At 36.7% G+C, this 13,765-nt stretch overlaps 1 protein-coding gene across 1 annotated transcript in view; it reads left to right on the forward strand.

The window, feature by feature from the left end:
• LOC309485224 (cadherin-18) overlaps positions 1-13,310 on the forward strand; it is a 112,782-nt gene extending 99,472 nt beyond the window's left edge. The window contains exons 11-12 of the mRNA XM_082152004.1: positions 9,025-9,276; positions 12,440-13,310. Of these exons, the coding sequence (XP_082008130.1) occupies positions 9,025-9,276; positions 12,440-12,993 (806 nt within the window). The 3' untranslated portion in view covers positions 12,994-13,310. The remainder of the gene's footprint in view (positions 1-9,024; positions 9,277-12,439) is intronic.
• The last annotated feature ends 455 nt before the right edge of the window (positions 13,311-13,765 follow it).

Below are 13,765 nucleotides of genomic sequence, written 5' to 3' on the forward strand. Positions count from 1 at the left end.
ATGTTCTAATTCTATTTAATTCTTTATATTAGTTCTTTGATAATTTATTAACCAGACTATGCTGTGGTTTTGACGTTTTTTGAGACCAAACATGGACTATAACAAACACTTGGCACTCCAACCATTCACAATTTATAGGACTCGATTGAAGGGTTCTTGTAAAAATGGCAATGACTCTACTGCAGAAATAGTGTTAACCAGCACCACAAATAGTTATCAGTGTTAGTTTAGTATTATTTATATAAAATTATATATAATTTTAATTTTAGTTTACATTTTAGTCATTTTGTTGTGTACTTTTGTAATTTGTATTGTAATTCTAAAACTAACTTTTTGCCACTCTTGCCATGAAACATGTTAATCCTTATTAAAGTTACAAAAGTTATTCAGTCTAGAGTAATGGGTGATTTTTCTTTTTAATGTTAATCAAACAACAAAACACAGAGCAAAAATAGCTTATAATATACTTGTAAAAGAGGCAATGCTATTCACATTTGACTCATTACGCCCATTTTTTGTTATTGTCATTGTTGTTGAATACTCTGTTTATACTCTGAAATATTTTGTCCAAATGCCGTTTCAAGTTGACTTTAAATTACTGCTCTTCAATGCACATTACTTTACGGTTGCTAAGGTGTTATTTTGGGTTACTAAGGTGTTCTGTTTGGTTGCTAAGGTGTTCTGTTGGGTTACTAAGGTGTTCTGTTGGGTTGCTAAGGTGTTCTGTTGGGTTGCTAGCTTGTTCTATGTGGTTCTAGTCCTACAGTGTATGTCGATGGGATTTTTCCTGCCTGTGTTATCGCATGCCAGGGAAACTGTTTAGTAAAGTCTGTTGACTTAGAAAAATAAATCTCCAACAAGGTGTTTGAGGTTTTATTCATATACAAATGAGTCAGGAGGAATTATGCACCGGAGTTTAATATTTTAGGCTTGATTTTTTATTTTTTTTCAGATCCATAACCTTGTGTATCAGCCATACAAACAGTTGTGCTTTCCATAACAGGCACAACATAAACTGTCCTGAATAAATTATTTGCTGCAAGTGCACAAACTGTGTTGCATACAGACTGCTTCTGACAAGGATAAATGATTCAAGAAGATGGACTTAAAACAAGCGTGTAAATATTGAGCTGAGAAACAGCATGCACACCAAGCTCCTGGCGAACGGTTGTGTAGTAAGCAGTTTGTTTCATCAACTCACCTGTTCAGAAGCAGCCCAGTGTAACAGTGGCAATGACAGAATTCTTATCAAATAAAATCAAAATGGCCCTTTTTTCTGCTGAAGTGAGCAAAGATGTGGACGCGGTGACCTCCTGCTCACCACAGGGTGGCTATTTGCCCCACTTTAGCTTAAAGGTGCTGTAAGCGATGCTGGGAGTCGTAACTTCTTGTTGACATTCGAATTGTTGTCAAACAAAACGGAGGCTAGCTAGACCCTCCCTCCTCCTCATCCCGTCTCCTCCCTCCTCCCCTCCCTTCCGGCATAAAGGAAAGTCTAGTCACTACAAACAAAGTTAAGTTTTACTGAGTTTACATTGTTTACAAGTTTACATTGAATACTTCATTCAATGTGTAATGTCGCCAAGTTAGATAAAGGGTTTTATATATTGCAGAACAGAATGCAGAAAAAGAGAAACATTATTTTAAAATCGTTTCGCCACCTGAAGCTATAACTATAGCTCCCATACAAGGACGCAATAATAGCAAGATAACGTTAGCTTCGCGTTTCCCAGTGAGCATAAACAACGGCGGTGTCGTAAACAAATTTAGTCAAAGTTGTCAATAGCCTATAAATGAACATTCAAATTCATAACAAGCAGTGGATGAAAACAATCATTCACACAAATTGTCGCCCTACTGTGAATTTGCTTGATCATTTACAATAGAGATTGATCGCTAGCTGCTAGAAACATAACGTTATATGTTGTATTCACCAAAGTTAACGCTGACTGCATAGTTCTAGCTAATTACATCCTTGTGTTGGTTTGGCGAACATGAACGTCAGTTTAGAAAGAAATATGGATTTACCTGTTCTGCAAAAACAGAGCAACTGAATGTCGGATTGGAAGCCCTTCTGCCGACGGAGTTCTCGCCACCTTTCGAAGTTTTTTCCGATGTAAATTCGGTATTTCGCGCGTTCCTTATCCTCGTCCCTTATCCTTGTCCCTCTTCTTTGCAATTTGTTCATCGGAACGTCGTCTCTTTGGTCGTGTGTCGGCCATAATTCAAACTTCCCTCTTCATGCTTCTCTCTCCTCCACACACCCCCTTCATGTGCACGCGCACTAACCCCCCAAACCCCACCCTCAAATACTTCTTGTCGGTGATTGGCTGGAGCACTGTTTGTTGTGTTTCGTGGTGCGGGTGAGCCCAGTTTGTGTTTGTTGCCGTTTGTGGAGCCTGTGGTGTCTACAGAGACCGCGTTTTTTTACAGTGTGTTCAGGGGACAGGCAGCTAGCGGATAGTGAGGAGATGTTTGCTGTATGTGACAAAAAATGTTTTGGCCTAAAAAACGCGTGGCATCGCTTACAGCACCTTTAAATATGCGAAAAGACCAGTTTTGTGCGATATACTGTTACAGCCTAGTTGGGAGCTGGAATGTTAGTTTTTATTGTTTGCGCTGAGTAATGAAATGATAAGAATGTTGGATTGCTTGTTCTTTATATTCATCCTGTAAAAGCATAAGTATTTCAAAAGCATTCGCTTAATCTGCAGCAAATAACTCAAACTTGATATTTGTCTTTGCTTGTGTAGATTGTGAGGAAGAGCTGAATGACACCGCAAGGCGCTTGACGTCTTAAATGAGCCTTTTGACGGAGCTGAGTGAAGCAGCAAATCGAATAAGAATTAATTGGCTATGGAGTGCTAGCTACCAATCACTGAGCATCTCATTAGCATATGCACATTATTTGACCAATGGAAATGAATTCCTTTAAAGGAAATGGAAACATTGTGTGTGATAAGACCCATTTTCCCTCATATCAGTTGTAGGGCGGTTGTTTTCAGGACTGAAATGTTGACAGATGTGAAGGTGATGGTTTCACTCTGTTTTTGTGTCCTGAACATACAGCTTATTCTCTCACATGTCAGTTTGAGCAGTGTTGCGGTGCAATTAGAGACAGCGTTCTGTCAGCCACCAGCAGGACCACACGTCAACATAAACCAAGACACAAATGTTTCCCTCTCTACAAAGCTGCAACTTCTTTCCATTTATTTGTTATAAGCATCATTAGGGAAACGATTTATTGATTGTAAGTCTTCATAGTTAGAAGATTATTTGTTGTTTTGGGAATTCATGAGTGTGCATTGTGAAATTAAACTTGTCCATTAAGGGCCAATATTCACAGCCTGCATTTGATTTTCTTGGATTTGTTTGCATTTATTTATGAAGGCATATCATTTCTAACCATATAAAACCATTTGCCATCAACTTTTGGTTTGAATACTTGATTGAATGAATTCAATAAAATTGGAATCAGATGCATCATAACCTTTGAAATCAAATCAAATAATACATGATGTAAGATGTGGAACTAGATGTGGAACTCTGAGAACTGTATCAGATGTTCAGATCAAAGGAACTTTATTTACTCCTTTTAAATTATCATTATTGAATTATTTCTATTTTTTGTTTCTCTTTTCTCATATTTTTGGGGTTATTCCCTGTTCAAAGTTTTTAAATAAACTTAAGGGGGTCGCACACCGGACGCGCAGCTCGGCGGCGCGCCACGCAGCGCCACGTCTTTTAAATTCGAACACATTATTCTCTATGAGAGTACACACACTGGCGGCGCCTTTCGGCGTCTGTCCGCAGCGGCTCAGGACCGTGTTCAAAATCCTGCCGCGCCACAGAGCGCCATTTACATAGTTTTATATTAAATTTACATGTATGTGTCTCAAATCGTAGTTAATGTATACGGACTTCACCCTCTGCTGCAATATACATTTAGTTTTATATTTATTTACAGAAATCAGAAAATTGCTGATGTTATCGGATTTTCAGATGAGAGTTGTCCTAGACGTGGCGCGACGCGGCGCTGAGCTGCGCGTCCGGTGTGCGGCCGCCTTTACGGAGATAAAAAAATAATAATAATATAAAAAAAAAATATATATATATATATATATATATATATATATATATATATATATATATATAAATAATTATATATAACAAATAATTATATATTTTATTTAATATTATTTTTATATAACAAATCATTATATATTTTATTTAATATTATTTTATTGTATTATTATTAATATTACATATTATATTATTATTGCACTTAAAATGTTTTTTGTTACCTCCAGACCATGAAAATTGAGTTGTGAAGAGTGACAAAAATATTAATGCAGAGCCTCTTTGGACATTCTTGTATTTCTGACCCTTGTGAGCAAGATGTCATGTGTCATGTATTGTCTGCCATGAACAAGATGTTTACTTCAGATTAATTTGGGAGTAGATTTCAGCCTTCAGATTCCTCTCTCTCTCTCTCTCTCCCTTTTTTTTAAAGCAGATATCATGTAGGCTACCTGTATTAAAGACAGCACATTGTTTAGAAAAGTGTGTTCTCTGTAGTGTGTCTCTGTGATTGTTTATGGGACACAGTTGGGTGCCAGCAGCGAGAGCTTTCGGTGTATCTGCAGGTATTTAATGTTGCGCTGGCAGGGAATGTTAAGACAGATAGCAGCTTCTGACGTTCCCATATGTGTGCAGGCATAAATGCACATATCCGTGTTAAACTCCATATGTGCGTGCACATAAAGCAGTAGAATTAGTCATCATCTTATCAATGATTATGAGTGGGGAAAAGCAGTACGATAACACTATAATACATTTATTTACTAATATTAAAGTCGCCATGAAACAGAAGTTGCGATCGTCTTTGCTTTCCTATTGTGACATGCCTTCTCGAACAAGAAAAACGAAGGGCGGGACTTGATTTTTCTCCATTCGAAATGAATTGGATCACTGGATCATTGTGGTTTGCGATTGCTGCGATCTTATATGAATGACAAGATGTCCCATGCAAGCTTTGATCATTTTTGATTTGCCACAAAAAAATAGTTTCAAACGAGCCACAGCAGAATGAACCGTTGAGCATCTCCGAGCAACACTGTGGCGTTACTGAATGAATCAGTGTTGAACGAATCTGTTGGATGAATGATTCAATGGCTCACTCGAAAAACAGTCACTTGTTTCATTCCTGAATGATATATTGACTGCGTCCAGAAACTTAGTCAGCTCCCTTATCAGACAATGATAAGGTACACCTCTCGAAACTGATTTCAGACAGACTTCTGAGGCAACGAAGCGGTTTAATGATCTACAGCAAAACTAAGCAAATATTGAATTACTTCCATTGTAATTTCTCACTAGAAATAACATCAGAAATGGACAACATTGGTCAAAAACATACATATACATACATTTGGGATATCAAAGGCAGTGAATCTATGCTGTGTAACATCTATCTATCTAGCAACATCTATGCTGCCTTCAAAAATCAATCAGATGAAGGTATCTCAGGAGACAGGAAGTGAAGCTAACATTGGATTGGGACGTGCCTTGATTACTTCCTTGCAATGCATCCTCCATTGTACAGCATTTTAAAGCTTTCGGACGCAGCCAGTGTGTTTTTTAAACGTTTGAATGAATAAATCAGTGACTCACTCAAAACACTTTTCGTCACCTATGATGCGTCGACGTAATCACAGACAAAATGTAATCAGCTCTATAGTTTACAAAATTATATTAGGGGAGACCGGGGACAGTTGCAACAGGGGATGGTTGCAACATGTCATTTTTCTCCAATCAGAAACAAGCTAGAGTGATGACACTCATACTGTACATGCACAGTTAGACCCTCCACCCACCAAGAAGACAGTAGACATATTCAACTTCTGCTGCTGCATTTATTGAACAAAACTTGTTTTGGAGGTACATGTATGAAAGTCAATCTTTTCATGAGATATATTTTTGTCATACTGTCCTGAAATTTTTTATGAATTAATCAAAACTTACTTCGTTTGAATTATTGTTTTGTTGACTACTAAGTGACATGGTTAGCATGTGTCAAAGTCAGTGTGTCTAGCAGGCGTATGATGTTCTGTCATGGCTGATAGGGTTGGGGACGGTTGCAACATGTTATAAACTGCATGTTAAATAAAAGTTTGTTGCATTGCAAATTGTTAAATTCTTCCTGTCTGACACTGAAATATGGAGAGATTGAATAGCATCTGTAACACCTGCAAACTGAATCTATGTAGGCCTATGTTCTACACATGAACAAACAAAACTCAATAACTGTTATTTGATAAATGACTAAATAAATAAATAATAGGCTACAATAATATTATTGAAATAAATAATACTATAATATTATAGTAGGCCTTAAACAGTTCATATTTTCAGAATTCTTTGCTCATTGAGACAAAAAGCTTAAGTTAATTAATGAAATTTAAGGTATTTTTAACATGTTGCAACCGTCCCTGGGTTGTGTTGCAACTGTCCCCTGGGTCGGGGTCAGTTGCAACATCAGACTTCTTCCATTCAAATAAATTCTGTGAACAATATGTCATATATAATCATCTTTAAATGGTATGGGTAATTAGCAGACAGATGCAAGTTAAATATATACAAATTTGGTTGGTCTAGTCCAAATAGTCTCTGAGTAATTGAGAGAAATGCAAAAAGTGTTGCAACTGTCCCCGGTCTCCCCTATTATAAGTCCCATTACACGTATTATTGCATATTATTACATGGCTTGGTTGAATTCCAATGTAGAATGTGGTGTGTTATTTCTTGATAACAGACCGTTGTGGAGTATAACACACCGTTGCCATGAAAAACAGAGCGTTGCTATGGACGCAGAATGGACTATTTTCTTTAGCGGAAGCAATACAATCGTTTTTAAATCAATAAACTCCTTTTTAAATCAATAATTTGGGTCAAATTATTTATTTATTTTGTAGGTAGCCATGTAATAAGCGGGATAATGTATTTGGCGATGCGGTTGTTATAGTGAATAACAGCAACCCCTTGAGGCTGATTCAAGACCCCTCCGCTTCACGTCGGGGTCCCGTTCAGCCTGTCGGGGTTGTTATTCGCTATAACAACCGCCTCGCTATACATTATCCTTTACATAATTTGATTTCATTTTAAAAGGTGAAAATGTATTGAATCATTCTGGATTTCTTTTAACAATAGATCTTCCATGCCTTCCATCTTCTTCTCTCTCTCTCTCTCTCTCTCTCTCTCTCTCTCTCTCTCTCACTCGCTCACTCACTCTTTGACTCATATGCTGCTCAATTGTATTTGATTTCCCCTTATCCTTGTCCATCCAGCATCCCTCACTCAAAATGCTTAGAAACGTAAAGATTGCTGGAGGATGTGAAGTTCAGAGAGAGCGAGATAGAGGCTCATTAGGTTGATTCTCGGGTTAAGAGCTTTACTCGCTGTGCTGTAGACGGCCAGTATTAGACAGACCTCACGTATTCTGGGCTCAGGGAATGCGAGTTCTCCCATTAAAAGCCCATCTGTGGGAATGGGGCTCCTAAATGCTCTGAAATGGCCCACACTGAGGCAGAGAGCCTCAACGAAAGTGGCCTGTGCTCAAACCAGACTAATTTAATATAATGATCTCTTATCTGCCCTCTTTCTCCCTCTCTGTTTTTCCTCTTATCCTCTCTGTGTCTGTGTATTTATTCTCGTCTGTTATAACTCTTCCTCATTACTTCTGCTTTTCACCCTTGGATTTTCCTCATTTTCTTCTTTTAATTCATTTTCATTTCTTCATTTCAATTCAATTGCTCATTGTTCTGTTAACAATTATTAGCCTTTTGTGTTTCTTCAACTGTGGGCACTGTTGGCCCTCTATACTTTTAGTCAAGCTCACTCACATTTTTTTTTTCATATATGTATACATTTTTATCTAATGTCAAATAGAGAGTATGTATATGAAATCCCTCATTTTGTCTGAACCCTTATTTTTCTTAAACAACAAATGTAATTTCTACATCTAGTTTAGTAGTAAGTGACGTTGGTAGAAAGGGCATTTAAAACTAATGCCTAAACTAATTTCTATCAACTAATAATATTAACTACGGGACTTATTTAATAGCATTTCATCTATCCAAATACAAAAATATGAAATACAATTTGTTTCTACAGTTTGACACAATTGCTGTACAGCTTATTGAGAAATGACGCACAATAAAATATTCAGACTTTTTAAACAAATATTTCAAATATTTCACCTCAAGCTCTTCTCTTTGGCTACCAATTATACTTTTGAAAACTTTTTTTAAGTGACAGTGGTTTTGGTCATGGTGGTAATTACAGCAAAACTGAGAGACAGACATCATTTGTGTAAAAATTAGTGCTGTCAAATCGATCGCGATTAATCGCATCTAACATAAAATGTATAATACACATATACACATACATATATATATATATATAGTGTACATTTATATTTACAAACTTTTATGTTAGATGTGAGTAATCGCGTTTAATCGATTTGACAGCACTAGTAAAAATTATGTTATAATTATATATTATTAATTTTCACACAAATACTGCAATGGTACACAAAAAATTGGAATAGATTATTTGACTCTTTCTGTAGATGATCATGTTTTTTATTTAGTTTTTTTGTTTTTTGTTGCTATTGTATGATCAATTAAATTGTTTTCATGTTCCATGTTTTAGGATTAAGAGTCTGTGTCTGGGACAAGCATAAAGCAATAAACTATGCATACAGTAAAATGCATTTGAAAAGTACAATTTTTATTTTTATTTTTTTATTTATTGAAATTTATTTAATGTGGCAGCCATATAACATAGGAAACAAATGAAAGTCTGTCACTTTTTACTCTCCCTATTTCAAGTTTAAAATCATGTTGATTTTTTTTCCATAAAGCAACAGATGTCAAATTTGATATAAACCAAATATTTCATCCGAAGCCATCCGTTAGCTCAGTGAGTCATTAATTGTGAGCTCATCCCTGTCTCTGTCCGCAGACAACACTGCCAACATCATCGCCAGACGGAGGCGCTTCCACAGACTGACCCAGGAACTCTACGAGCTCCCGGTGGTGGTGTGGGATGACGGGGAGCCCGTCCTGAGCAGCACCAGTACCCTCACGCTCCGGGTGTGTTCCTGCCAGAGAGGCACCAGACTGAAGATCTGCCAGGGCGAAGCATTTCTCTCGTCCGCAGGGCTCAGCACGGGCGCTCTCATAGCCATCCTGCTCTGTGTGCTCATTTTACTGGGTGAGTTCAACCTGAACATATCAACAGTTGTGCAAACATTTATTTCATAATGTCATCCCCCACCCCCCACACACACTTTTAATTACTTTACTTCCATGAAAGGTTCGATTTTTGCAAATATTTTTGAAGGCAAGATCAAAAGAATAAATAATGCAGATTTATCTTGCAGCCATTTTTGATGATATTTACCAGGGGTGCCGATAATTCTGACCACAATATGAGAATATAAGTGCTGTTGTTCATAGGTAATGTGTTACAGCATTCGTAAAGCTAACTTCTGCAATATAACATATTTCTGAATAAAACGGAATATTAAGAAAATAATAATCTATGGCAGGGTATTCTAGTCTTTTGGATGTTAGGGAATTATAGTATTGCTTAATGTAATTAATTGACTTGTAAATAATAAATATTATATTTAAATAATAAATAATACATGTTTAAAATAGTAAATAATGTTTAATAAATATTCTATATTTTTACTTTAATATTCAATTATATTAAATGGAAAAGATGGTAAAAAAGAAGATTTTAATAAATAATTTATCAAGTAAATATTAAAAATAGTAAATAAAAATGTAATATCAATTAATGGTATAGAATTGAAGAATTAGGAATAATGAAGAAAATGAGAATATTTTTTTTATGTTATAGGTAAACGGAGATTGGTTTTCTTCAACTGTTCCCCAATTATCCCCTTTCCAGTTTTAGTATTCACAGCAGGATCCTGGTATTCATTGCCCTAATTCCACATGATCCAGCCCTGTTTAACCCTTGACTTTTCATCTTTCACCTTTTAAACCTGCGGATCAAAAGTAAAGGGCGTACTTAAAGGATTTCATGGGTCCCGTAACAGCAGGTGAAGGGTCGTGACCACATCAAAACATTGATGAATGCTGTAGTGTTCACATAGCGCACCATACTGTGTGTGTGTGTGTGTGTGTGTGTGTGTGTGTGTGTGTGTGTGTGTGTGTGTGTGTGTGTGTGTGTGTGTGTGTGTGTGTGTGTGTGTGTGTGTGTGTGTGTGTGTGTGTGTGTGTGTGTGTGTGTGTGTGTGTGTGTGTGTGTGTGTGTGTGTGTGTGTGTGTGTGTGTGTGTGTCTGTGTCTGTGTCTGTGTGTGTGCGTTTGATTTATATTACATTGTGGGAACCAAATGTCCCCACAAGGATAGTAAAACCTGAGATCACCTCCATTGTGGGGACCAGCCAGCGGTCCCCATGAGGGGAATGGGTAAATAAACATACTAAATTATATTTTTTTAAATGCAGAATGTTTTGTGTGATGGGTACAGTAGGTTTAGTGGTAGGGTCATAAATGGTATAAAAACCATTAAGTCTATGGAGAGTCCCCACATAGATAGCGAACCATACAGTGTGTATATATATATATATATACTTCTCAGTAGCCCAAACTAAAAGAAAAAAATAGGCTTCTCTCTCATGCAGACATCCATGAGCACATTACCACCTGTTCCTCTCATCCCTTTCCTCCCTCTCTCCGACCCTGGATGCATAGATGGGTTAGGTCTCACCTCTCGGCTGTGATGCCGTCTCCTGTTCAAAAGCCAGAGAGATTTCCACCGCTCACCCTAGCAGCTGCCGGGGCTAAATATATTTCTGAACGTCGTGCTACATGTTGCGCTAGCTTTGTTCTGCACATCCCTGCTCAAACACGGCTCTGTTTGCTCCTGGTAAAATCTACTTGTTGATAAAATCTCCCTCCTTCCACTCCACAAATCTGCTTCCTATTTGCTGGCTTTAGCAGAGCTGATTACATCAAGGGAAGTGAGAGCTACTTGTTTGTTAGCAAACACTGAACAGAATGTGTCACTTTTTGCGTTTTGTGTAACAGCACAATGGTGTGTCGCTGCCGTGAAATATTCATACAACAGCTCGCGATGTTTCGTTATCTTTCTGTCTACCACCAGAATTACCAAATTTAACATTGCTTGCATTCTTGGTTGAATCATGTTTAGTCGAATTATTATGTTAGATAAGATGGTAGATAAGTACCAGAGCTAAGAGATAAGATAAGATATTTTATTTATATATATATATATATATATATATATATATATATATATATATATATATATATATATATATATATATATATATATATATATATATATATATATATATATATATGTGTAATATATATATATGTGTGTGTGTATGCATGTATGTATGTATGTATGTATGTATATTTAATACATTTATTTATAAAAAAAAGCACTTTATATCAAAAAAAGTATGCAAAATTTAAATTATTTATTAAAACAGTAGTTGCTTTTTGAAAGATATATAATAATTAATAAATAAATAAATACATAAATATATATATATATATATATATATTATTTTAATAATTATTTTCATGACTTTTAATTTCATTTTAAGAGTTTTCAATGGATTTTACCTTCTGTCTGATCAAATAGTCCTCTGTCGACTTAGAAACTTTAAATAAATATCACACAGAACTTGCTTTTAATATTGTTCAGATATATTTCACATGTGTTGCTTTCATAAACCTTTCGTCGTGTCAGCTAATAGTGTATCAGTGAAGTGAAAGCTAATCTAGACTAATGTGTGATATTGACTTGCCGTTCATTTATCGTGGCTCTTTCCATTCCAAAGAGATATGAAAGAATCATCATTCATCCGCTCTGATCTCTGGCCCCTGATGTGTTTGCTTGTTCATGCATTGACGATGCTTCACACCTGCTTTTCCCTTATCCCGGTAATGTGCGGCACGTCTCCTGCTGCGTGACACATTTGCTGTAATGGTGGAGCGTTCCCTGGAGAAATTATTCAGTGTTAATAACATTGATGAATCATTTTTATTTATTTTATTTATTTATTGTTTCGGTTTTCCGGTACTTGACATGAATACGGTATGCACCTTCAACCTCCTAGCAAAATTTCCCACAGCTCCGGATGATATTTAATAAACACAATGCAATTATCTCCCATTCCTGTTGATTTTGTTATAATATCAGGCTTTTCTCAACTTTTCTCATCAAGGCAATGCTATGCATTCATTTTAATCATATTGCTCTTTATTTTTCAGAACTGTTTGTTTGTAGAATGAGAAGCATCATGTTTATGAATATTAAGCAGTTTTATTTGACATAATTAGCAGTATTCTTCTTGCTCCTCACAGCCATCGTGATTCTGTTCATTACGTTGCGGCGAAGCAAAAAAGAGCCGTTGATCATCTCGGAGGAGGACATCCGCGAGAACGTCGTGACGTATGATGACGAAGGAGGCGGGGAGGAGGACACCGAGGCTTTTGACATCATCGCTCTCCGCAACCCAGCTGCCGCAGAGGAACTCAAGTTCCGGCGGGACGTCCGGCCCGAGTGCATCCGGCCGTGGTCGTCACGGAGACCGGCCCGTGGCCGTGTCAGCCCCTCGTCCCTGGACACGGATGAGCAAACGGACGTCGGTGAGTTTATCAAACAGAGGGTGGACGAGGCGGATCAGGACACTAGCGTCCCGCCCTATGATTCTTTACAGACCTACGCCTACGAGGGTCAGGGGTCGCCAGCGGGCTCTGTCAGCTCGCTCGGGTCAGCTGGAGCACATTCCGAACTGGACTACAACTCTCTGGAGGACTGGGGTCCAAAATTTGAAAAAATAGCAGAACTTTACGGAGAGGAAGTTGAAACGGCGTCTGAATCCACTGAAAAGGCAGAGTCGGAGAAGCAGACATAAGTATTTGTCAATGTCGGAGAAAACTGTGAACGAACAACAGTAAAAAAAAAAAAAAGAAGAAATTTTTCGACATCCGCCGTCATGGTTTCATCAATACAACGAGACGCTCTCGGACTGTCGCGCTCTACTGCTGTAAAGTCAGACTGGCTGCCTTTTTTCTCTCATTTCTTTTGGATGTTCGGAGCTCAACAAGACAAGAATGGTTTTGAAAAGAAAATCAAGCAAAAAAGAATAAAAAAAACAAAACTAATGGAAATAAGGAAACTATTTTAACTGGTGTATATTTTTTATTGCTCAATAAAGTCCTGAATTCCTGACACATAAATATACATGAAGTTATCCTTCACTGTTATCTATCTATCTATCTATCTATCTATCTATCTATCTATCTATCTATCTATCTATCTATGTCTATCTATCTATCTATCTATCTATCTATCTATCTATCTATCTATCTATCTTTCTGTGTTTATGTCTGTCTATCTGTGTATTGGTTTTATATTATTTATGATTCTTGTTGGTGCCTTAGGAAAATTCAGACAGACATTTTAGATATACAACACAAATATTATTTTTTAGAAACAATGAACACTGAATATTTAATCATTTAATTTGAATATATACACAGTACGTCAAAGTTTTGGAAACATTCAAAATAAAATGTCTCTTTTGCTCACCAAGGCTGCGTTTAGTTCATCAACAGTAATATTGTGAAATATTAAAATATAATTATATTAAAATAAATTATAAAAATAATTTATTCCTGTGATCC

Source organism: Leuciscus leuciscus (genome assembly GCF_965113295.1).
Source record: "Leuciscus leuciscus genome assembly, chromosome: 21".
Taxonomy (NCBI): domain Eukaryota; kingdom Metazoa; phylum Chordata; class Actinopteri; order Cypriniformes; family Leuciscidae; genus Leuciscus; species Leuciscus leuciscus.